The sequence below is a fragment of the Carcharhinus amblyrhynchos genome, unplaced genomic scaffold (genome assembly GCF_965287045.1).
Source record: "Carcharhinus amblyrhynchos unplaced genomic scaffold, sCarAmb.v2.hapA chromosome_235, whole genome shotgun sequence".
NCBI lineage: Eukaryota > Metazoa > Chordata > Chondrichthyes > Carcharhiniformes > Carcharhinidae > Carcharhinus > Carcharhinus amblyrhynchos.
In genome coordinates, this window is record NW_027649975.1 from 107610 (window position 1) to 133124 (window position 25515).

The 25515-nt window shown below is 52.6% G+C and overlaps 1 protein-coding gene across 1 annotated transcript in view; it reads right to left on the reverse strand.

Annotated features, from left to right (window-relative positions):
* Positions 1 to 2488: 2488 nt before the first annotated feature.
* Positions 2489 to 25515, reverse strand: part of LOC145338918 (protein c-ets-1-B-like) — a 29455-nt gene continuing 6428 nt past the window's right edge. Inside the window, exons 3-8 of the mRNA XM_080183311.1 lie at positions 17167 to 17241; positions 15162 to 15248; positions 12790 to 13032; positions 9406 to 9708; positions 5063 to 5181; positions 2489 to 2953 (exon numbers count right to left, since the gene is read on the reverse strand). Coding sequence (XP_080039437.1) covers positions 2738 to 2953; positions 5063 to 5181; positions 9406 to 9708; positions 12790 to 13032; positions 15162 to 15248; positions 17167 to 17241 — 1043 coding nt within the window. The 3' untranslated portion in view covers positions 2489 to 2737. The remainder of the gene's footprint in view (positions 2954 to 5062; positions 5182 to 9405; positions 9709 to 12789; positions 13033 to 15161; positions 15249 to 17166; positions 17242 to 25515) is intronic.

The window sequence follows — 25515 nt, forward strand, 5'->3', positions numbered from 1 at the left end:
GTACAACACCTCCTGTACCAGCTGGTGATAACCCTGTACACCACCTCCTGTACCAGCTGGTGATAACCCTGTACACCACCTCCTGTACCATAAGAACATAAGAAATAGGAGCAGGAGTAGGCCAACTAGCCCTTCGAGCCTGCCCCGCCATTCAATAAGATCATGGCTGATCTGTCGTGGCTCAGTTCCACATTCCCGCCCTCTCCCCATAACCCTTAATCCCCTCTCTTATCAAAAACCCATCAACCCGCGTCTTAAATATATTGAGCGAGGCAGCCTCCACCACTTCAACGGGCAGAGAATTCCAGAGATTCACCACCCTTTGAGTGAAGAAGTTCCTCCTCAACTCCGTTCTAAACCGCCCCCCCTTTATCTTGAGGCTGTTCCCCCTAGTCCTACTATCCTTTCTGAGCGGGAAGAGTCTCTCCACCTCTATCCTATCCATCCCATTCATCATCTTATACGTCTCAATGAGATCTCCCCTCATTCTTCTAAACTCTAACGAGTACAAGCCTAATTTATTCAGCCTCTCCTCATAGCTCAACCCCCTCAACTCCGGCATCAGCTTAGTAAACCTCCTCTGCACTCCCTCCAAGGCCAAAATATCCTTGCGTAAGTACGGTGCCCAAAACTGCACACAGTACTCCAGCTGTGGCCTCACCAATGCCCTATATAGCTGTAGCAAGACCTCCCTATTTTTATATTCAATCCCCCTCGCGATGAAGGCCAGCATCCCATTCGCCTTCCTGACCACCTGCTGCACACACCACCTCCTATATCAGCTGGAGATAAACCTGTACACCACCTCCTATATCAGCTGGAGATAAACCTGTACACCACCTCCTATATCAGCTGGAGATAAACCTGTACACCACCTCCTATGTCAGCTGGAGATAAACCTGTACACCTCCTCCTGTACCAGGTGAATACAAAACTGTATACCACCTCATATACAAAGACAATACAGACCTGTATACCACCAACTGATAAAGTGAATGTAAAGCTGCATATCACCTTCTACTCTGGATGTACACAGACTTGTATACCACCTTGAATATAACGTTTTTATAGACCTGTATAGCACTTTCTGTACAAGGTATCTCTGGTCCTGTATAGTCCTGCTGTGTAACGTGCACACAGACTTGTATACCAGATACATGTGGGACTCCAAGATAGCGAAATTGGGAAATTTTAATTACTCTGAAACGTGGTAAAGATGTTGGAGAACGAGTGAAAGGAGTAGAGGGTGAGTGTTTTGCACGTTTTACATCGCCCTGCACGGATCCAGACACGATTCCAGGTAGGCCGAGGCTGGGGACGGGGGGCTGCGCTCTCATTGATGGTGACTTGGAAAGAAAGTTTCAATGTGCCACGAGAAAGAGACCCTCCAGGAGATGTGGAGATATTTCAGGGAACTCGACTGGAAGTTTCAGGAGTGTGTGGAGAGAAGTATCTGAAACTACCGGGGTTCAAAATGTGACCAAATAACTGGGAAGGAAGGATTATTCTCAGCAATAAAATAATACATTTATTTACAGAGGTTTGACAACACATCAATCCACTCTCTCCTCCAACATCTCTAACCTGCTAATAGTATAAAGTATTGATTGATACAAAGAAGTATCCATTAAATGCAATGTATAAAAATATAGATGATAACAATGCTGTGTTTTGAGATGAATCTTATTTGACAATATTCCACTGGGACAGATTCAGTGCAGCTGATACTTTACACCCGATCTGGAAGAAATCTTCAGTGTGTGGCCTACAACTGTGAACAGAGTTTCCAAACCACCTTTCGTCCACCTCAGCTTTGACGATACGAACCTGGTGGAGAAGTTACTCAGGATCATTGCTGGTGGTTGTTTGAATCGGAGAGGTTGTGGTGACGGAGGGTGAGCTGCAGGAATGGAGTGATCAGAGCAGGCGAGACTTCAGTTCACTCGAGATTCATTCACCCCCCCAACTCCCCCAGCCCCAAAACCACACTCACACTACTCACACTCGCACACACGCGTACTCACACTCACGCGTACTCACTCACACTTGCTGTCACACACACAAACACACTCACACGCACGCTGTCACACACACACACACACTCACATACACAGACACACACACACACACTACAGACACACACACATACACAGACACACACACACAAACACTCACACACACACACTCACACACACTCACATTCACACACACTCACACACTCACACTCACACACACGCACTCACATTCACACACTCACACACACTCACATTCACACACACTCACACCCACACACTCACACACACGCACTCACATTCACACACTCACACTCACACACTCACACACACTCACATTCACACACACTCACACCCACACACTCACACACATGCACTCACATTCACACACTCACACTCACTCACTCACACTCACATTCACACACACTCACACACACTCACTCACACTCACACACTCACACTCACACAGGGTTAAATTTGGCCTCCAGCCTCTGTGGTTATTTTCATCTCTGAGCAGATAGCTGACCCACTGGAATCTGTCCTGGAGACAGGCAGAGGAAGCAGGGTTTTGTCTAAACAACAGAAACTCTCTCCTTGTGCTGAATGTTGATGGTTTCACATTGTTTCTGTTGGAATCAATCTGTTCCATGGAGCATTCCAGCTTCCTCCAGTCCATGTTGGGAGGACCCACTCTCACTTGTGGTTGAGTGGTGATTCCCCAACCCTCACAGCTCCTGGGGAGACTTCACGTCCAGGCGAGTGTGCAGTTGCTGTGGTGTCTCTCCAAGAAGGGTTTGCACATCAGAGGCAAAGCGGTAAACGTAACGCTTCCCCACCGTTTTGTGAATGATGTCTCTGTGGTAGTAATATCTCAGCCCTCGACTCAACTTCTCATAGTTCATCTTGGGCTTGTTCTTACGGTTCCCCCAGCGTTTGGCCACCTGGACAGAGAGACAGGGGGTTAATCTAGCGAAAGAGAAAAGGGGCCCCAGGTTACCTCTGGACTGTCAAAGGAATTCTGTCAGGTGTACGGGTGAGTGGAGAGTGTAGGTTGCAACAGGAAGAGCGGATGACACGAAGGTGGCTGGATTTGCGGATAGTGATGAACATTGTCAGAGAATACAGCAGGATATAGCTAGGCTGGAAAATTGGGCGGAGAAATGGCAGATGGAATTTAATCCAGATAAATGCAAAGTGATGCATTTTGGTAGAACTAATGTAGGGGGGAGTTATACCATAAAATGCAGAACCATCAAAAGTATAGTCACACAGAGGGACTTGGGTGTGCGGATCCACAGATCCTCGAAGGTGTCAGCAGAGGTGGAGAAGGTGGTGAAGAAGGCATATGGCACGCTTGCCTTTATAGGACGGGGTATAGAGTATAAAAGCTGGAGTCTGATGTTGCAGCTGTATAGAACGCTGGTTAGGCCACATTTGGAATACTGCATCCAGTTCTGGTCACCACACTACCAGAAGGACGTGGAGGTTTTGGAGAGAGTACAGAGGGGGTTTACCAGGATGTTGCCTGGTATGGAGGGTATTAGCTATGAGGAGAGATTGGGTAAACTGGGGTTGTTCCCCTGGAAACACGGAGGATGAGGGGCGACCTAATAGAGGTGGATAAAATTATGAAGATTGTAGATAGAGTGAACAGTGGGAAGCTTTTTCCCAGGTCGGAGGTGACGAACACGAGGGGGTCACAGGTTCAAGGTGAGAGGGGCGAGGTATAACTCTGATATCAGAGGGATGTTTATTTTACACAGAGGGTGGTGGGGGCCTGGAATGTGCTGCCCAGCAGGGTGGTGGAGGCGGACACGCTGGGATGGTTTAAGAATTACCCGGATAGTCACATGAACAGACTGGGAATGGAGGGATACAAACCAATGGAGCAGTTGGACCAATGAGCAGCACAGGATTGGAGGGCCGAAGGGCCTGTTTCCTGTGCTGTACTGTTCTTTGTTCTTTGTAACATAGCTGGATTACTCTGTGGCTTCATCTGCTACCCTTCACTGCTCCCTAACACACACACTCTCTCCGTTAAATAGGTTGGAGCTTTCTCTATGTGCTATGTCTGGAGTTAAGAGTCCTAAAGATTCCACACAAACCAACAGGACAGGAATCTGCACCCAGGTATGTTTGGATATGTTCCATATCCAATGGGATTGCATCCCAGATTCCTGGAGGAATAGCGACCCTATCCTCACTTGGACCGAATTTCCATGGCCACACTGTCCTTGAGCGAACATTTCTCATTTCTCATTAATATATCTCATCCAACCAGTAATTCATACAATCCATAGAATCCCTACAGTGCAGAAGGAGACCATTCGGCCCATCAAGTCTGCAGTGACTCTCCAACAGGGCATTTTACCCAGGCCCTATCCCCACAACCACACATATTTCACTGTTACCAATCAAACTGAGATGCACATCACTGGCCGCTGAGGGACAATTTAGCATGGCCAATCCACCCAACCTACACATCTTTGGAGTGTGGGAGGAACCCACACAGATACTGGGGAAATCGTACGGACTGCACATAGTCAGCGCCCAAGCCGGGAATCGAACCCAGGTCCCTGGTGCTGTGAGACAGCAGTGCTAACCCACTGTGTCACCGTGCCCCCGGGAATCGAACCCGGGTCCCTGGCGCTGTGAGACAGCAGTGCTAACCCACTGTGTCACCATGCCCCCGGGAATCAAACCCGGGTCCCTGGCGCTGTGAGGCAGCAGTGCTAACCCAGTGTGTCACCGTGCCCCCCTGGGAATCAAACCCGGGTCCCTGGCGCTGTGAGACAGCAGGGCTAACCCACTGTGTCATCGTGCCGCTATATAATTACATTTCTCTTTGTGTGGGATCTTGCTGTGCCGCAGGTTGCCTCCCCCACCCTGCCCTCCGCCCCAGCCACCCCATCCCGCTTGTGGACAGTGCATCCTTTCTCAGCAATGTGCCTGACTTGGGGTTGTGCAGTGCGTTGGGATGTGTGGAGGTGGGGGAAGGTGCTATGTAAATGCCAGCTGTGCCTCAGGTTGTCAGGCTGACACGGACTCACCTCAGTGGGATCAGAGAGCTTGAATTCCCACCCGTTTCCCGTCCAGCTGATAAAGGATTGGCAGGATTTATCCAATAGCAACTCAAGGAGAAACTGCCAGAGTTGAATGGGTCCATTCCCTGGATGGAGAGAATATTCAAAACATCAAATCCAAAATCCATCCCATCCCTCACTGCTCTGAGTAACTCCGTGTCCCGGAGAAGCTTCTTCATTCACCACCCCTCACACCCCCACCCCCAACCCACACCGTCCCAATCCCACACGCCCACCCCCTCTCCCCCACTCCTCCACTCCCCCAACACACACCCAACCCTCACACCCCCAACCTCCCCCACCCCAACCCCCTCCCCCACCCCTCATTCCCCACCCCCAACCTCCATACCTCCATCCCCACACCCCCACCCCCCCACCCCCATACCCCCACATGTCCATCCCATTCCCCACAGCCCCACCTCCCAACCCCACACCACCGACTCCCATATCCCCAATCTCCCCCATACCAACACCCCACACCCCGAGCCCCCACTCCCCCACAGCACCCCCAACGCCCACCCCCCACACTGCCAACCCCATACCAACAACCCCCACCCCCACTGCCCAACCCCCAACCCCCAAACTCCATACCCTCCACTCCCCCACTGCAGCCCCCCAACTCCCATCTTGCCACCCCCCATACCACCACCCCCAACCCACACCCCCAACTCCATTCCCCATCCCCTAAGTCACCAACCTCCCCCCCCACACCCCCAACACCTACCCCAGCCTCCCCCCACCCCAACCCCCTAACCTCCCCACCCCATCCCCTCAACCTCCCCCACCAGTACCCCCTCAATCTACCACCCTCCACATGCCCACACACACACCTGCAGCCCCCACACCCCCAACCTCCCCCACACCAACGTCCCCAACCCCCAATCGCACCCCCCAACACCTCACCCCCTTAGCCCCTCACCCTCCCCCACCCCCAACGCCCCCCTCACCTTCTAACCTCCCACATCCCAATCCCCCAACATTCCACCCCCACCTCCCACTCCCCAACCCCCCAACATCCCCCCACCCCAACCCCTCACCCCCGAACCCACCAACCCCCAGCCCCTACACTACCACCACCCACATCCAACCTCCTACAACCCCAACACCCCCACACCGCACAACCCCAACCTCCCACACCCCACATCCACAACCATCCCCACCCCAATCTGGCTCCAATTCCAAGGTTATGCACCCCCCTTGCACTGTACCCTGTGTCCCCCTCCCATATTTTAGGGACCAGATCAGACACTTTGGGGTGTTTTACGAAGTTAGCCTCTTTTACACTTGCTCACTAACACGTCCATTTATTTTCAAGTGGGAATGAATTCTGTCTCAAAGAATCCTCTCCAATAATTTCCCTACCCCCTCCCATCCTTCATCCCTAATACCTACTCTTCATCCCCTCGCCCCTCAACTCTCATCCCCTCATCCCTCATACCCTCACCCTCATCCCCTCACTCCCTCACCACTTATCCCTCACCCCTTCATGCCTCTCCCCCTCCTCCTCACCCCCTCACCTCTCACCCCCTCACCCCACATCCCCTCATCCCTCACCCCCTTACTTCCTCACTCCTCATCCCCTCAGCCCTCACCCCTCACTCTCCCACCCCTCAAACCCCACCCCTCACCATCCCCATCACTTCACCCTCATTCCTCATCCTTCACCCCCTCACATCTCACCTCCTCACCTCACCCCTCACCCGTCGCCCCCTCACTTCCCCACCACTCATCCCTAATACCCACTCCTCCAACCTCCTCCACCCCAATACCTCACACCCCGAGCCCTCCACCACCTTCCCAGACAGCCCATTCCAGATCCTCATCACCCTCACATCCCCCTAAACCTCCTGCCCCTCATCTTGAACCTGTGTCCCTCTCGTGACTGACCCTTCAACTAAGGGGAACAGTTGCTCCCTATCCCACTCTGTCTGTGTCCCTCATAATCTTGCCCCTCAGTCTCTGCTCCAATGTAAACAACCCAAGCCTTTCCAACCTCTCTTTATAACTCCATCCCAGGGCAGCATCCCGGGTAAATCTCCTCTGCACCCCCCCCCCAGTACAATCACATCCTTCCTATAATGTGGTGACCGGAACTGTACACAGTGCTCCAGCTGTGGCCTCACTAAAGTTCGATACAACCCCAACACGCCCCCTCTGCTTCTGTAATCTATACCCGGATTGATAAAGGTCAGTGTGCCGTATACCTTCATCACCAGCCTATTAACCTGCTCTTCTGCTGTCAGAGATCTGTGCCCACCAAGGTCCCTTTGCTCCACTGATCCTTCTCTTGTTATACCATTCATTAAATATTCCCTTATCAGAGGTTGTTGTTTCTTGCAAGGAGGAATGAATGTGGTGGAGCAGTCCCATTAAATCTGTACAGGTCTCTGCTGAGATGGCACCTGAGTTACTGCGTACAGTTTTGGTCTTTTTACAGAAGGAGGGATAGACTCACCTTGGAGGCAATTCAGAGAAGACTCACTTGGATGAATGGGATGTGTACTATGAGAAAAAGTTGAGCAGATTGAACCAATACCCCCACTGGAGTTTTGAAGAATGAGAGGTGATCTTATTCAGATGTATAAAATTCTGGAGAGGGTGAATATCGGGAGGATGTTTCCCTCACGAGAGTGGATTCCAGAACAAGGGGACACAGCTTCAGAAGGAGGGGTCTCCAATTATGATGCGAATGTGGAGGATTCTTTTCTCTCTGACTCGGTGGGTGGTTAGTCTGTGAAATTTTCTCCCATATGGCGCAGTGGTGATATTAAAGGGCTGTGGCTCATTGGATGGATACATGGCCGGAATTGGCAAGAGGGTAATGGGGACAGACAGGAAAGTGGAGTTGAGGCCAGGATGAGACCAACCATGATCTATTGAATGGTGGAACAGGTTTGAGGGGCTGATTGGCCTCCTCCTGTTCCTAATGCTTGTGATCTGATGATGTGGAACATTTAGTATAATACAGAATCATTAAGCTGATTGCTCCAGAATGAATTACCTGTGTTAATAGATCAGTGAAAATAATATCAAGGTGCAAAGTAATGTGCAAATTGCCCTTAGATAGAGCATCAGAACATGATAAGAGTTTGGAACTTTGGAAGAAGAAACAAGAGGAGTATTTAATGAACAGCAGGACGCTGGGAAGCTCAGAGCATCGGAGGGACCTTGGGGTAATTCAGATCCCTGGAGGTGGCAGAGCAGGTCAATAGGATAGTTAAGAAGGCCATTGGGACACTTGCTTTAATCAGTCATGGTATAGAGTATAAGAGCAAAAAGGTGATGTTGGAGCTGTACAGAGCGTTGGTGAGGCCACAGCTGGAGCACTGTGTGCTGTTCTGGTCACCTCACTATAGGAAGGATGTGATCACATGGAGGGGTTGATGGGGGGTGCTGCAGAGGAGATTCACCAGGATGCTGCCCTGGGATGGAGCATTCCAGCTCTAAGGAGAGACTGGAAAGGCTGGGATTGTTTTCTTTGGAGCAGAGAAGGCTGAGGGGGAACATAATTGAGGTGGATAAGATTACGAAGGGTATGAACAGGGTGAGTAGAGAGCAGCTGTTCCCCTTGTTCAAGGGGTCAATCAGGAGGGGGCAAAGTTTTAGGGTAAGGGGCAAGATGTTCAGAGGGGATTTGCGAAAAGCTTTTTCTGGAATGTTCTGCCTGGGAAGGTAGGTGAGGCCGGAAACCTCACAACTTTTCAAAAATATTTGCATGAGCACTTGAAATATCAAAATATTCAGGGATATGGGACAAGTGCAGGAAAATGGGATTGGCACACCTTTAGTGATAAGGAAGGTGACAGTCTAGTGGTATTATCACTAGACTATTAATCCGGAAACTCAGCTAACCTTGGAGACTCAGGTTCGAATCCTGCCACAGCAGGTGGCGGAATTTGAATTCAGTAAAAAATATCTGGAATTAAGAATCTACTGATGACCCATTGTCAGGAAAGACCCATCTGGTTCCTTCAGAGAAGGAGATCTGCCATCCTTACCCTGGTTTGGTCTGCATGTGACTCCAGAGCCACAGCAATGTGGTTAACTCTCAACTGCCCTCCAAGGGTAACTAGGGGTGGGCAATAAATGCTGGCCAGCCAGCGACGCTCATGTCCCAGGAATGAATATAAGTTCTTGTGGGTGCAGAGTGGATGGGAACACAGATTTCTGTCTGACTCTGTGAAGATTTTCTTCAACAGCTGGGCTCTGGGGTAGGAGCAGGGAATGTGGGTTTTTCAGAGAGTGGGCTGAATGGTCTCCCTCTTTGCTATGAACAGTGCAGCTTCATTCGGAATTGAATCATTCCTTACCTGTGTATTCAGTGAGGACTGGCCGAGAGGAGATACTGGGCTCCCTGGGGTTCTCAAACCCCTTTCTTCTGCTGCCTTTGTGTGGTGGGCGAGTGGTTCTTTGCTCAGAGCTTGCATCTCGGTTAGGAGGGAGTCCCGAGAGACTGTCAATGGATACGTATCTATCCCAATACAAGCTCATGTCAACAGCACTCCCAGAACAGGCTGAGGGGCCGAATGGACCTTCTGCTTTTACCTTAATGTCAGCAGCAGAGAGATGGCAGGTGATATTCCCTTGGTGTCCACTGGATACTGTCTCTCTACCTGAATGGATATGAATATCAACGGTCACACACACACAATGTGAGTGGCAAATTACACCATTCATCAGGAACCTCAGCAAAACCAATAAACCAACTTCTCTCTGTCCATTTCTTCCTCAGTGTCTGTGGTAAACATGTACCAATCGCCAAATGTATAACACTCTCACTCTCTTTCCCCTACCCTGCTCTCTCTCAGTCCCCTCTCTCAGTCTGTCTCTATCTCTCTCTCTGTTTCTCTCAGTCTGTCTCTATTTCTAAGAAGCGGGTTGATGGGTTCTTGATAAGAGAGGGGATTAAGGGTTATGGGGAGAGGGCGGGAAAGTGGAACTGAGCCACAACAGATCAGCCATGATCTTATTGAATGGCGGGGCAGGCTCGAAGGGCTAGATGGCCTACTCCTGCTCCTATTTCTTATGTTCTTATGTTCTCTCCTTTTTTCTATCTATGTATCTATGTCCTTCTGTGTCTCTCTCTGTGTCTGTCTGTCTCTCCCTTTCTATGTCTCCCTCAGAAAGGGAGACATAGAGAAAGAGAGACAGAGAGACAGAGACAGAGAGAGAGAGAGATACAGAGACAGAGAGACAGAGACAGAGAGAGAGAGAGAGACAGACAGAGAGAGAGGCAGAGTCAGAGAGACAGAGACAGAGAGAGAGAGAGATAGAGAGAGAGAGACAGACAGAGAGATACACAGAGACAGAGACAGAGAAAGAGACAGAGAGAGACAGAGAGAGAGAGAGAGACAGAGACAGAGACAGAGAGAGAGAGTCTTAGCGAGGGAAGCCACAATGTAAAATTTAGAAAGCTATTGGAACACCAACAGTAAAAGAGGAAGAGTGCCCAATGGGAGCAGGGCAGGATTTGGGGTAATGGATAATGTTCAGAAAAATGGTTCCAGGATTGAGGTGGCTGGAGGGACGGTGAGGGGGAGGGACAGTGAGGGGGAGGGACAGAGAGGGGGAGGGACAGTGAAGGGGAGGGACAGCGAGGGGGAGGGACAGTGAAGGGGAGGGACAGCGAGGGGGAGGGACAGTGAGGAGGAGGGATAGTGAAGGGGAGGAACAGTGAGGGGGAGGGACAGTGAAGGGGAGGGACAGCGAGGGGGAGGGACTGTGAGGGGGAGGGACAGTGAGGCTGGAGCAATATGGAGGGCCCTAAAAAGAATTGGAAAATTAGGAGGCAATTTTGAAACAGTGTCTGTGGAAATTCCAGCGCGGGAATCTCAGTGTCGGGAATCTCAGTGTCGGGAATCTCAGTGCCCGAATCTCAGTGCCCGAATCTCAGTGTCGGGAATCTCAGTGCGGGAATCTCAGTGTCGGGAATCTCAGTGCCCGAATCTCAGTGTCGGGAATCTCAGTGTCGGGAATCTCAGTGCCCGAATCTCAGTGCCCGAATCTCAGTGCGGGAATCTCAGTGTCGGGAATCTCAGTGCCCGAATCTCAGTGTCGGGAATCTCAGTGTCGGGAATCTCAGTGCCCGAATCTCAGTGTCGGGAATCTCAGTGTCGGGAATCTCAGTGCCCGAATCTCAGTGTCGGGAATCTCAGTGTCGGGAATCTCAGTGCCCGAATCTCAGTGCGGGAATCTCAGTGTCGGGAATCTCAGTGCCCGAATCTCAGTGTCCGAATCTCAGTGCCCGAATCTCAGTGCGGGAATCTCAGTGTCGGGAATCTCAGTGCCCGAATCTCAGTGTCGGGAATCTCAGTGTCGGGAATCTCAGTGCCCGAATCTCAGTGTCGGGAATCTCAGTGTCGGGAATCTCAGTGCCCGAATCTCAGTGTCGGGAATCTCAGTGTCCGAATCTCAGTGTCGGGAATCTCAGTGTCGGGAATCTCAGTGCCCGAATTTCAGTGTCGGGAATCTCAGTGTCGGGAATCTCAGGGCGGGAATCTCAGTGTCGGGAATCTCAGGGCGGGAATCTCAGTGTCGGGAATCTCAGGGTGGGAATCTCAGTGTCGGGAATCTCAGTGTCGGGAATCTCAGTGTCCGAATCTCAGTGTCGGGAATCTCAGGGCAGGAATCTCAGTGTCGGGAATCTCAGTGTCCGAATCTCAGTGTCGGGAATCTCAGTGTCGGGAATCTCAGGGCGGGAATCTCAGTGTCGGGAATCTCAGTGCCCGAATCTCAGTGTCGGGAATCTCAGTGTCGGGAATCTCAGTGCCCGAATCTCAGTGTCGGGAATCTCAGTGTCGGGAATCTCAGTGCCTGAATCTCAGTGTCGGGAATCTCAGTGCCCGAATCTCAGTGTCGGGAATCTCAGTGCCCGAATCTCAGTGTCGGGAATCTCAGTGTCGGGAATCTCAGGGCGGGAATCTCAGTGTCGGGAATCTCAGTGTCGGGAATCTCAGTGTCGGGAATCTCAGGGTGGGAATCTCAGTGTCGGGAATCTCAAGGCGGGAATCTGAGTTTCAGTTTTAAACCAGGCACCGAGATTTCAAATCCTGTGGGACAGTTTCTGACCGGAGGGATAGATTGGCAGGGCAGGTTTGATTGGAGAGTTTGGGTTAGTTCAGTCAGGCTGGGTGATGGACAAACTGATGAAAAAGCGACGACAGGAGGGTGGACCCCACACATTGAGCATTTTCTTAGAATCATTAACCCTTAATGTGCAAAAGGAGGCCATTTGACCAATTAAACCAGTACTGACTCTCTGAAAGAACATTTTACAGTGCCAGGGGCCTGGGTTCGATTCCCGCCTTGGGTCACTGTCTGTGTGGAGTTTACTCATTCTCCCCGTGTCTCCGTGGGTTTCCTCTGGGTGCTCCAGTTTCCTCCCACAGTCCAAAAGATGTGCAGGTTAGGGTGGATTGGCCGTGGTAAATTATTCCTTAATGCCCAGGGATGTGTGTGTTGGTGGGATTAGTTGGGTAAATATCGGGATTACGGGAATAGATTGGGATGTTGTGTTGGATATTGGGTGCAGTTTTATTCTACACTGTATGATTCTAGACCTATGAACTGAATGTAAATTCCAGCAGTTGAGGTTTGAACCCATCGCGCTGGACATCCAGTGGCTAATGGAGTGACATTGTCACCTCGCTGTTTGAATCTGGACTCAGGCTGTTTTCATTCCGGGGTCTCTTTACCTGGATAAGTGATTCCTGGAAACAGATTGACTGGCTCTGCCTCCTGTTTGATCCGGAGATTGCCTGTGTGGGAGAGGTCCAGTGTGGGATCCACCTGCCCCAGGGTGTTGCAGTGACACTGGGACTTCAGGTTGTACAGCTCCTCCGAACTAACGGGCAGCAACGTCTGAAAAGATTCCGAGCTAAAGCCGGACTCATCATAACCCGAAGGGGGGACACACTGAGAGGGAGCCACAATGTCGCCTGGGGACAAACACAAATGGTCAGTCAGTCAGAGTAGCCATTTCCACTGCAAACCAGCTCACTGTACTGGCCTCAGCAAGAAAGGGGTACCCTTGATAAGGTCAAGGGTCAGAAAAGGTGTGAAAGGAACAGGAAAGGTGTGAACAGGAACAGGAAAGGTGTGAACAGGAACAGGAAAGATGTGAACAGGAACTGGAAAGGTAGGAACAGGAACAGGAAAGGTAGGAACAGGAAAGGTGTGAACAAGAATAGGACAGGTGCAAATAGAGACAGAAAGAGGTGTGAACAGTAACAGGAAAGGTGTTAACAGATGCAGGAAAGTTGTGATCAGAAACTGGAAAGGTGTGAATAGGAACAAGAAAGGTGTGATTAGGAACAGGGAAATGTGAACAGAAATGGCCAGGTGCGAATAGAAACACACAGAGGTGTGAACAGGAACGGGAAAGGTGTGAATAGAGACAAGAAAGGTGTGAACAGGATAAGGGAAGGAGAAAGTTGAAAGTGAACATCCCCCTTCAGTCACCATTAGAGGGCACCATTCACAGACCAATAGGAACCTCTGAGAGGAGGCCATTCGGCCTGCTCTTTGCTCCTTGGAACAATAGGCAGGCTCAGGACCACTTACTGACTGTTCACCTGTAATCTTATCAGACACTGACACTGGCTTGCCCCTCTCCCGACCCTTGTCCACCCCTCTCCCGACCCTTGTCCACCCCTCTCCCGACCCTTGTCCACCCCTCTCCCGACCCTTGTCCACCCCTCTCCTGACCCTTGTCCACCCCTCTCCCGACCCTTGACCTTCCATTCTGAACAGGCACCCATACCCCATGTGGATTAGTTGGCCAATCAGTGACTGGCCTCTTATCAACAGGGACACTTCAGAGCTCTGTAACTCTCATAATGACCGCCCCCCCCCCAACCCGCCCCCACCACCCTTGGTTATCGGGGTGAAAGGTTATCGGGGGGAAAGGTAATCAGAGGTGAAAGGTTATTGAGGTAAAATGTTATCAGAGTGAAAGGTTAACAAACGGGTGAAAGGTTATCAGGATGAAAGGTTATCGGGGTGAAAGGTTATCCAGGGTTAAAGATTAATTGGAGTGAAAGGGTAACGAAGGGGGTGAAAGGTTATTTGACCAGAAACCAGAAGGTGAGTTTGGGCTGAGAAAGGTGTGACTATCTGCTCCAGCTCATTGGAGGAGAATGGAGCTGGAATGAACCCACAGCTAAAAAGGTTAAACTTAACCTCAGGAACAGGGGACAAAGCTCAGACTCCCAGCGGATATTCAACCCTCTCGATTTCACAACTGGCACCCATTGCTTAACATCACAGAGCAGAGCACAGGATCCGGGTTCAAATCAGAAGCAGGCGCTAGGTGGAGCCTATGCAAAGTAAAAGAAGCCCACACAATGCGGCAATGATTCACTCGCTGCTCATTTCCAGACTCCACTGGAGTTTCTGCTTCAGTTTCCTCCCTCACACCTCATTCTTCCAGCAAAGGAACCCGTTTCATTCCACTGGATTTCAGGAATTATTCTGATTCTACCGGCCCAGGAGACTGGAGTTCACCCACCGGAATGTAAAAACAAACTGTAAAATATCTAACCCCGTGCTGTACCTGTCCTGGGAGTGTTTGATGGGGGACAGTGTAGAGGGAGCTTTACTCTGTATCTAACCCCGTGCTGTACCTGTCCTGGGCGTGTTTGATGGGGGGACAGTGTAGAGGGAGCTTTACTCTGTATCTAACCCCGTGCTGTACCTGTCCTGGGAGTGTTTGATGGGGACAGTGTAGAGGGAGCTTTACTCTGTATCTAACCCCGTGCTGTACCTGTCCTGGGAGTGTTTGATGGGGACAGTGTAGAGGGAGCTTTACTCTGTATCTAACCCCGTGCTGTACCTGTCCTGGGAGTGTTTGATGGGGACAGTGTCGAGGGAGCTTTACTCCGTATCATAGAACATAGAACATTACAGCGCAGAACAGGCCCTTCGGCCCACGATGTTGCGCCGACCAGTTAAAAAAAATCTGTGCACATTTGGCAGTTAATGTAGATTGTGTCTGGATGATTTTTAGATTATCTCTCGGGCCGTTCAATAAATACTATTTGTCTTGATATTCCTGGTAAATACTTACTGAGTCCGTACTCTGTCCAGGACTGTGACCCTTGATAAGGGCTCTGACTCCAATTTGTATCCGTCGCTCCCACAGCATCCCAGTGATCTGTGGGAAGAGTGTTCGAGATCTGGCTGTTTATTCCATACAGGAACTCAAGTGGGGATTGACTGATCTTTCAGGGGTTCATCCTCCTTCAACCCACCTTTCACACAGTTTAACCTGCAGAATTGGACCATTTCTGCAGAGACACATCCCGATGGCGGGGGAACTTGGAAGAAAGTGATAGCTTGCTGTATGGAGGGCAGGGTAGAGGCACCACACCCTGACCAGCTACACGAAGATCACTGCATGATTCTGCTTCTCTCCTTTGCAAACGGGGACGGATTCTACCTCAGCGCGAAGGCGGGACTGAAGTTCAAAACCGCAGCTGGAAAGCAGCCTGTCTCTCACCGCTGTTCCAGCAAATTCCAACAAGTGTTTGAGGGAGAGGATTGGCATTGTGGAGAGCCAAGGATTGAGGTCCCCGAGGGCAAACACAGAGGCATGGGTTACAGGGCCGAATGGTCTGAAAGAATATTCTCTGATTCAGTGAGCTGCCGTTTTGGGAAACAGCCCCTGGCCAGCTCCTGTCCACTGTCCACCGTCCAGCTCCTGTCCACTGTCCAGCTCCTCCCCACCCCCACCCACGCCGCCTTCACCTATCCCCAGCCCTCTCCCCATGCGCTTCCGACCCCCAACTGCTCCCCACCCTCACCTCCCTCCCCAACTTCCTTCCCACCCCAATGCCCCTCCTTATCCCCAGTTCTCTCAACCACCCCAGCTCCCTCTTTACCCCCATTCCTCTCCCTACCCTCACCCCTTCCCATCCCGCAGGCCACCCTTTACCCTTCACCCCTCCCTCGTCCTCCAAACCCCTACCTAGCCCCCACACCCCCTCCCTAGCACCCAACAACCCTTCCCTAGCCCCCTGCAACCCCTCCCTTGCCCCCTGCAACCCCTTCCTAGCCCTCCACCCCCATCCATAGCCCCCCAGACCATCTCCTTAGCCCCTACACCCCCTCCCTAGCACCCAACAACCCCTCCATAGCCCCACACATCCCCTCCCTTGCCTCCCACACCCCCTCCCTAGCCCCCCACACCCCCTCCCGAGCCCCCCCACATCCTCTCCCTCGCCTCCCACATCCCCTCCCTAGCCCCTACACCCTCTCCCTAGCCCCCGAAACCCCCTCCCTAGCCCTCCCACATCCCCTCCCTAGCCCCCCTACATCCTCTCCCTTGCCTCCCACATCCCCTCCCTAGCCTCCCACACCCCCTCCCTAGCCCCCCACACCCCCTCCCTAGCCCTCCACATCCCCTCCCTAGCCCCTACGCCCCCTCCATAGCCCCCCCCCCACCATCTCCCTAGCCCCCCAGCTCCTCTCTAACCTCCCCCCCCCCCCGCAAGCTGGTTTGGCTGCTTGTGATTGGTTCTCAATGTTAGATTATTGAGCAGTTGGCGCAACGCGATTGGTCCAGTGACTGGAAAATGGGATTAGAGAGTCAGAAAGTCCTTTCAGCCCATTCAGTCTGCCCTGATAGTAACTCTCAGTAAAGGTGCCAGTCCCATTCCCCTGCAACCTGTCCCATATTCCTGAATGTTATCCCCAGTGCTTAGGTAGGAAGTGGGGTATTTCTCATGGGCCAGTGCTGCCTCGATGGGTCAAATGGCCTCTTGTGCACTGTGTGATTTGATGATAGCCCAGGGAGCAGAGGAGGCTGGTTCACTGAGTTTACCCAGAGAGGAATCCAGCAATGGCGCAACTGGCAAAGAAGGGATGTGTACTGGATGGGAAGGGCTGGGGGGGAGGAGGGGGAGGTGAAGGAGTCAGGGAAGGAGGAAGGGGAGGGAAGGGGCAGGTGGCGTGGGAAGGGGAGGGGGAGGCTGGGGTGGGAGGGGGTGTGGGCATGAAGCTGAAGTGAAGCCACACTCAGATTAGAACCAGGAGCTGATTGGAGTTCAGAGAGGGGCCGAAAGGCCTCATACCTTTGGAGATTTGGCAGCTGTGTCCCCCGCTGTTGAAGGCTGTTCCCAGACTCTGGTATATCAGCTGTGTGCCACCTGGCATCAGGGAAGAGAACGCTCCATCAAACTCTAGACAATCATTGGCACAACAGTCAGGCAGTGGAGAAGGCTCCTAATACTGCCCCTCCACACAGCTATACCTCCTCCACACAGCTGTAACCCCCTCCACACAACTGTAACCCCCCTCCACACAGCTATACCCCCTCCACACAGCTGTACCCCCCCCACACAACTGTAACCCCCCTCCACACAGCTGTACCCCCCTCCACACAACTGTAACCCCTCTCCACACAGCTGTACCCCTCTCCACACAGCTGTAACCCCTCTCCACACAACTATACCCCCTCCACACAGCTGTACCCCTCTCCACACAGCTATACCCCCTCCACACAGCTGTACCCCTCTCCACACAACTATACCCCCTCCACACAACTATACCCCCTCCACACAGCTGTACCCCTCTCCACACAGCTGTAACCCCCCCCACACAGCTGTAACCCCCCTCCACACAGCTGTAACCCCCTCCACAAAGCTGTACCCCCCTCCACACAGCTGTAACCCCCCTCCACACAGCTGTAACCCCCCTCCACACAGCTGTAACCCCCTCCACACAGCTGTAACCCCCTCCACACAGCTGTAACCCCCTCCACACAGCTGTAACCCCCCTCCACACAGCTGTACCCCCCTCCACACAGCTGTAACCCCCTCCACACAGCTGTAACCCCCCTCCACACAGCTGTACCCCCCTCCATACAGCTGTAACCCCCTCCACACAGCTGTAACCCCCCTCCACACAGCTGTAACCCCCTCCACACAGCTGTAACCCCTCCACACAGCTGTACCCCTCTCCACACAGCTATACCCCCTCCACACAGCTATACACCTCTCCACACAGCTGTAACCCCCCTCCACACAGCTGTAACCCCCCTCCACACAGCTGTACCCCTCCACACAGCTGTACCCCTCTCCACACAGCTGTACTCCCTCCACACAGGTGTACCCCCTCCACACAGCTGTACCCCCCTCCACACAGCTGTACCCCTCTCCACACAGCTGTACCCCCCTCCACACAGCTGTAACCCCCTCCACACAGCTGTAACCCCCCTCCACACAGCTGTACCCCTCTCCACACAGCTGTAACCCCCCTCCACACAGCTGTACCCCTCTCCACACAGCTGTACCCCCCTCCACACAGCTGTAACCCCCTCCTCACAGCTGTAACCCCCCTCCACACAGCTGTACCCCCCTCCACACAGCTGTAACCCCCCTCCACACAGCTGTAACCCCCTCCACACAGCTGTAACCCCCCTCCACACAGCTGTACCCCCCTCCACACAGCTGTAACCCCCCTCCACACAGCTGTACCCCCCTCCACACAGCTGTAACCCCCTCCACACAGCTGTAACCCCCCTCCACACAGCTGTACCCCTCTCCACACAGCTGTAACCCCCCTCCACACAGCTGTACCCCTCTCCACACAGCTGTACCCCCCTCCACACAGCTGTAACCCCCTCCACACAGCTGTAACCCCCCTCCACACAGCTGTACCCCCCTCCACACAGCTGTAACCCCCCTCCACACAGCTGTAACCCCTCCACACAGCTGTACCCCTCTCCACACAGCTGTACCCCCCTCCACACAGCTGTAACCCCCTCCACACAGCTGTACCCCCCTCCACACAGCTGTAACCCCCTCCACACAGCTATACCCCCCTCCACACAGCTGTAACCCCCTCCACACAGCTGTAACCCCCCTCCACACAGCTGTAACCCCCTCCACACAGCTGTAACCCCCCTCCACACAGCTGTAACCCCCCTCCACACAGCTATACCCCCTCCACACAGCTGTAACCCCCCTCCACACAGCTGTAACCCCCCTCCACACAGCTGTAACCCCCTCCACACAGCTGTAACACCCCTCCACACAGCTGTAACCCCCTCCACACAGCTGTAACCCCCCTCCACACAGCTGTACCCCCCTCCACACAGCTGTAACCCCCTCCACACAGCTGTAACCCCCTCCACACAGCTGTAACCCCTCTCCACACAGCTGTAACCCCCTCCACACAGCTGTAACCCCCTCCACACAGCTGTAACCCCCCTCCACACAGCTGTAACCCCCCTCCACACAGCTATACCCCCTCCACACAGCTGTAACCCCCCCTCCACACAGCTGTACCCCCTCCACACAGCTGTAACCCCCCTCCACACAGCTGTACCCCCTCCACACAGCTGTAACCCCCCTCCACACAGCTATACCCCTCTCCACACAGCTGTAACCCCCCTCCACACAGCTGTACCCCCTCCACACAGCTGTACCACTCTCCACACAGCTATACCCCTCTCCACACAGCTGTACCCCCTCCACACAGCTGTACCCCTCTCCACACAGCTGTACCTCCTCCACACAGCTGTACCCCCTTCACACAGCTGTAACCCCCTCCACACAGCTGTAACCCCCCTCCACACAGCTGTAACCCCCCTCCACACAGCTGTAACCCCTCCACACAGCTGTACCCCTCTCAACACAGCTATACCCCCTCCACACAGCTATACCCCTCTCCACACAGCTGTAACCCCCCTCCACACAGCTGTACCCCCTCCACACAGCTGTACCCCTCTCCACACAGCTATACCCCTCTCCACACAGCTGTACCCCCTCCACACAGCTGTACCCCCTCCACACAGCTGTACCCCCTCCACACAGCTGTACCCCTCTCCACACAGCTGTACCCCCCTCCACACAGCTGTAACCCCCTCCACACAGCTGTACCCCTCTCCACACAGCTATACCCCTCTCCACACAGCTGTACCCCCTCCACACAGCTGTACCCCCTCCACACAGCTGTACCCCTCTCCACACAGCTGTACCCCCCTCCACACAGCTGTAACCCCCTCCACACAGCTATACCCCCTCCACACAGCTATACCCCCTCCACACAGCTATACCCCTCTCCACACAGCTGTAACCCCCCCCACACAGCTGTACCCCCTCCACACAGCTGTACCCCCCTTCACACAGCTGTACCCCTCTCCACACAGCTGTAACCCCCTCCACACAGCTGTAACCCCCTCCACACAGCTGTAACCCCCCTCCACACACCTGTAACCCCCCTCCACACAGCTGTAACCCCCTCCACACAGCTGTAACCCCCCTCCACACAACTGTAACCCCTCCACACAGCTGTAACCCCCTCCACACAGCTGTAACCCCCCCTCCACACAGCTGTAACCCCCCCTCCACACAGCTGTAACCCCCCCTCCACACAGCTGTAACCCCCCTCCACACAGCTGTAACCCCCCTCCACACAACTGTAACCCCCCCTCCACACAGCTGTAACCCCCCCCTCCACACAGCTGTAACCCCCCCTCCACACAGCTGTAACCCCCCCTCCACACAGCTGTAACCCCCCTCCACACAGCTGTAACCCCCTCCACACAGCTGTAACCCCCCTCCACACAGCTGTACCCCCTCCACACAGCTGTACCCCCCTCCACACAGCTGTAACCCCCTCCACACAGCTGTAACCCCCCTTCACACAGCTGTACCCCTCTCCACACAGCTGTAACCCCCCTCCACACAGCTGTAACCCCCCTCCACACAGCTGTAACCCCCTCCACACAGCTGTAACCCCCCTCCACACAGCTGTAACCCCCCTCCACACAGCTGTAACCCCCCTCCACACAACTGTAACCCCCCTCCACACAGCTGTACCCCTCTCCACACAGCTGTAACCCCCTCCACACAGCTGTAACCCCCCTCCACACAGCTGTAACCCCCCTCCACACAGCTGTAACCCCCCTCCACACAGCTGTAACCCCCTCCACACAGCTGTAACCCCCCTCCACACAGCTGTAACCCCCCTCCACACAGCTGTAACCCCCCTCCACACAGCTGTAACCCCCTCCACACAGCTGTAACCCCCTCCACACAGCTGTAACCCCCCTCCACACAGCTGTAACCCCCCTCCACACAACTGTAACCCTCCTCCACACAGCTGTAACCCTCTCCAAATTTGGCCAGTGTGCTGATGAATGGCAGATGGAGTTTAAACAATTTTGGTCGATTGAACCAGGGCAGGACTTACTCAGTTAATGGTAGTGCGTTGGGGAGAGTTACAGAACAAAGAGATCTCGGGGTACAGGTTCATAACTCCTTGAAAGTGGAGTCACAGGTGGACAGAGTGGTGAAGAAGGCATTCGGCATGCTTGGTTTCATCGGTCAGAACATTGAATACAGGAGTTGGGACGTCTTGTTGAAGTTGTACAAGACATTGGTAAGGCCACACTTGGAATACTGTGTACAATTCTGGTCACCCTATTATAGAAAGGATGTTACTAAACTAGAAAGAGCGCAGAAAAGATTTACTAGGATGTTACTGGGACCTGATGGTTTGAGTAATAAGGAGAGGTTGGATAGACTGGGACTTTTTTCTCTGGAGTGTAGGAGGCTGAGGGGTGATCTTATGGAGGTCCATAAAATAATGAGGGGCACAGATCAGCTAGATAGTCAATATCTTTTCCCAAAGGTAGGGGAGTCTAAAACTAGAGGGCATAGGTTAAAGGTGAGAGGAAAGAGATACAAAAGTGTCCAGAGGGGCAATTTTGTGGGTGTTGTGTGTCTGGAACAAGCTGCCAGAGGTAGTAGTAGAGGCGGGTACAATTTTCCTTCTTAAAAAGCATTTAGACAGTTAGATGGGTGCGATGGGTATAGAGGGACATGGGCCAAATGTGGGCAATTGGGATTAACTTAAGTGTTAAAAAAGGGGCGGCATAGACAAGTTGGGCCAAATGGCCTGTTTTCATGCTGTAAACCTCTGTGACTCTATGACACACAGCTGTTCCTCCGCACCCCCCCAACTTTCCACAATGCTGTACCCGCTTCCTCCCGCCTCCTGCAAACTGCAGTGATGGCGCTACCCTGTGTGAACTGTTTGTGTGGGACGTGGGGTGAACCCTCTATTTTGCTGACCCCTTGCTAAAGGAACAAACTCAATCAGAAGCAGGAAGTGGATATTTGAACAGCAGTAATTAGCTCCCAATTACAGAGTCTACCCTCATTGTCAAACATTCGCAAAGAGAAGCGGGAACCTCCATCAGTGACAGTCACAATTCTCAACTCAGATCTGAACCTAACAACAAATCATACTGAAAAGTGCCAAGGTTCAAAACATTCGGTTATTATAACGCTTCTCGAATTCCTCAATTGCAGATTTTCCCAGATTTCCCAAAGGATTTTTCTGTTTTCCCTCCCGCGCCGACTGGACCGGGATTGGAGCTCAGGACTTGATCCTGTTTCTGTCTGGATCTCTCCACCTTCCACGGCTTCTCTGGTGAGACTGGTCTCCGCAGTCTGGTCCAGGGACCACCCGCTGTCCATGTCCCCAGCTCTCAGAGCATGGTGGCGGCCTGCCTCACCCCGGGAGGGGGGGAGGAGGGGACCTCCTTTCCGAAAACACTCACTCATTGGCTGGGCCAGCAGAGGATGGAGAGTGGGACACTTTATCTACATCACCAGGAGGAAATTCCAGACCCGAGCTGCTGTAAATAAATCCAGGCAGTGGAAGCGGCTGTAACTCTGACAGGAAGTCTGCAAGCTGCAGATACAATGCTTGGTCAATAGATTCCACCTCCCCCAACACACACACACACACAAGCTCCAGTCAAACTCTCCTTCCGCATTTCCCGCTCAGCCAGCAGGCAAAGCTATTTACATCAGAACCACTGTGACCTGAACTATAATCTTAAACCGCCATCTATTCCCCAAATCTAACTGGAGAGGGAGGGTGGTGGACAGAGAGAGAATTGGAGGGGGGTGGACAGAGAGAGAGAGACAGAAATTGAAGGGATGTGGGTAACAAGCTAGAAAGTGTGGTTGAGGTAGAAAACCAGTCTTGATTTGACTGATTTGGGTGACAGGATTGATGGACCGAATGGTATTCCCCGTTCCAATTTCACTTTTTAATTATTGTCACAAGTAGCCTTACACTAACACTGCAATGAAGTTAATGTGAAAACTCCCCTGTTGCCACAATCGGGTGCCTGTTCGGTACACTGAGGGAAGAATTTAGCTTGGCCAATCCATCCAACCAGCACGTCTTTTGGACTGTGGGAGGAAACCGGAGCACCCGGAGGAAACCCATGCAGACACGAGAAGAACGTGCAGACTCCACACAGGCAGTGACCCAAGCTGGATTTGAACCCGGGTCCCTGGCGCTGTAAGGCAGCGGTGTTAACCCACTGTACCAGCGTGCTGCTCCACGCTATAGTGAAGGGAGGTTTTAATGGGGGAAAGAGGTAGATGGGCGGGGGTGGAGAGAAAGACAGAGACAGAGACAGGCAGAAAGGCAGACAGAGAAAGACAGAGTGAGAAAGTGAGTGACAGAGAGAGAGTGAGAGAGACACACACGCAGACAGGAGAAAGAGAGAGAGAGACAGTAGAAGAGGGAAGCAGAGAGAGAGAGAGAGAGCGATCGAAAGAGAGAGAGATGGGGTGGGGGGGGGGGGGACGGAGAGAAAGACGAACAGAATGATACAGAGAAAGAGTTAGTTATATAACCATAAGCAGAGAGGGTAACAGTGACAGATGGAGGCAAAATGATACAAATAGAATGAGAAAGAGAGTGTGTGACAGAAAGAGACAGAGAGAGAGAGTGGGGAGAAGGGGATAGCGACAAAGAGACACAGATAATAACAGACAAAATAAGTACAAGTGATGTACTGGTAAAGAATGAAAGTGAGGGATAGGAACAGAGGAGGGTAATAAGGTTAAAGACAGAGAGAGAGAAAGCGATGGAGACAGTGTTGGCGAAAGGAGTCACAAGGAAGAAGATTGGGAATGAGGCAGAGGGAGAGGGGGGCTGAGGATAAAGTATCTGAGAGACATCGCGTTACAGGTGGATACAGAAAGAAAGATTGGGATCCAGGTCCGGTTCTTAGGGAGCAGTGTATAAATCATATCTACAGCCCGTGATCACCCAGTAAACTCCATTCCATCTGCACAGGATGTGACTAAAGTTTTCTTCCAAAGGTTCTGGACGGGAAATGAGATTAAATCAGTCTGGTGACTATGGTGCGAGCAATGTGACCCCCCCACCACCCCCCCCACCCCCCGCCCCGCACCCCCAGCCGACTGCCAACATGGTGTATCAGCGGTGCTGTGAGTGAGGCAGTGAGGGGACCCAGAGGGAGATATTTAATCTGTGATCCAGGATGAAGGAAAGTTTTCATCGAGTACTTCAGGAGGGAGGAGTTATTCCCTCCGGCCTAATGGTTACTACCCAGGAATCCCTGGAAAATGATGACCTGGGGAAATTGGTGAGATTTTCTATTTCTCGGCCAGAGGGCGTATCCGCCACTGGCGCCAGTTTCTCCTCAATAATTACCCTTCAGTTAGGAACTCTGTCAGGTCATTTCATCCTCAATCACATTGCAGTGGGCCTGGAATCACATACAGGCGAGATACAGAGTAAAGCTCCCTTTACACTGTCCCCATCAAACACCCCCAGGACAGATACAGCACGGGGTTAGATACAGAGTAAAACTCCCTCTACACTGTCCCCCCATCAAACACTCCCAGGACAGGTACAGCACAGGGTTAGATACAGAGTAAAGCTCCCTCTACACTGTCCCCCCATCAAACACTTCCAGGACAGGTACAGCACGGGGTTAGATACAGAGTAAAGCTCCCTCTACACTGTCCCCCCATCAAACACCCCCAGGACAGGTACAGCACGGGGTTAGATACAGAGTAAAGCTCCCTCTACACTGTCCCCCCATCAAACACTCCCAGGACAGGTACAGCATAGGGTTAGATACAGAGTAAAGCTCCCTCTACACTGTCCCCATCAAACACTCCCAGGATAGGTACAGCACGGGGTTAGATACAGAGTAAAGCTTCTTCTACACTGTCCCCATCAAACACTCCCAGGACAGGTACAGCACGGGATTAGATACAGAGTAAAACTCCCTCTACACTGTCCCCCCATCAAACACTCCCAGGACAGGTACAGCACGGGATTAGATACAGAGTAAAGCTCCCTCTACACTGTCCCCATCAAACACTCCCAGGACAGGTACAGCATGGGGTTAGATACAGAGTAAATCTCCCTCTACACTGTCCCCCCATCAAACACTCCCAGGACAGGTAGAGCACGGGGTTAGATACAGAGTAAAGCTCCCTCTACACTGTCCCCCCATCAAACACTCCCAGGACAGGTACAGCACGGGGTTAGATACAGAGTAAAGCTCCCTCTACACTGTCCCCCATCAAACACTCCCAGGACAGGTACAGCACGGGGTTAGATACAGA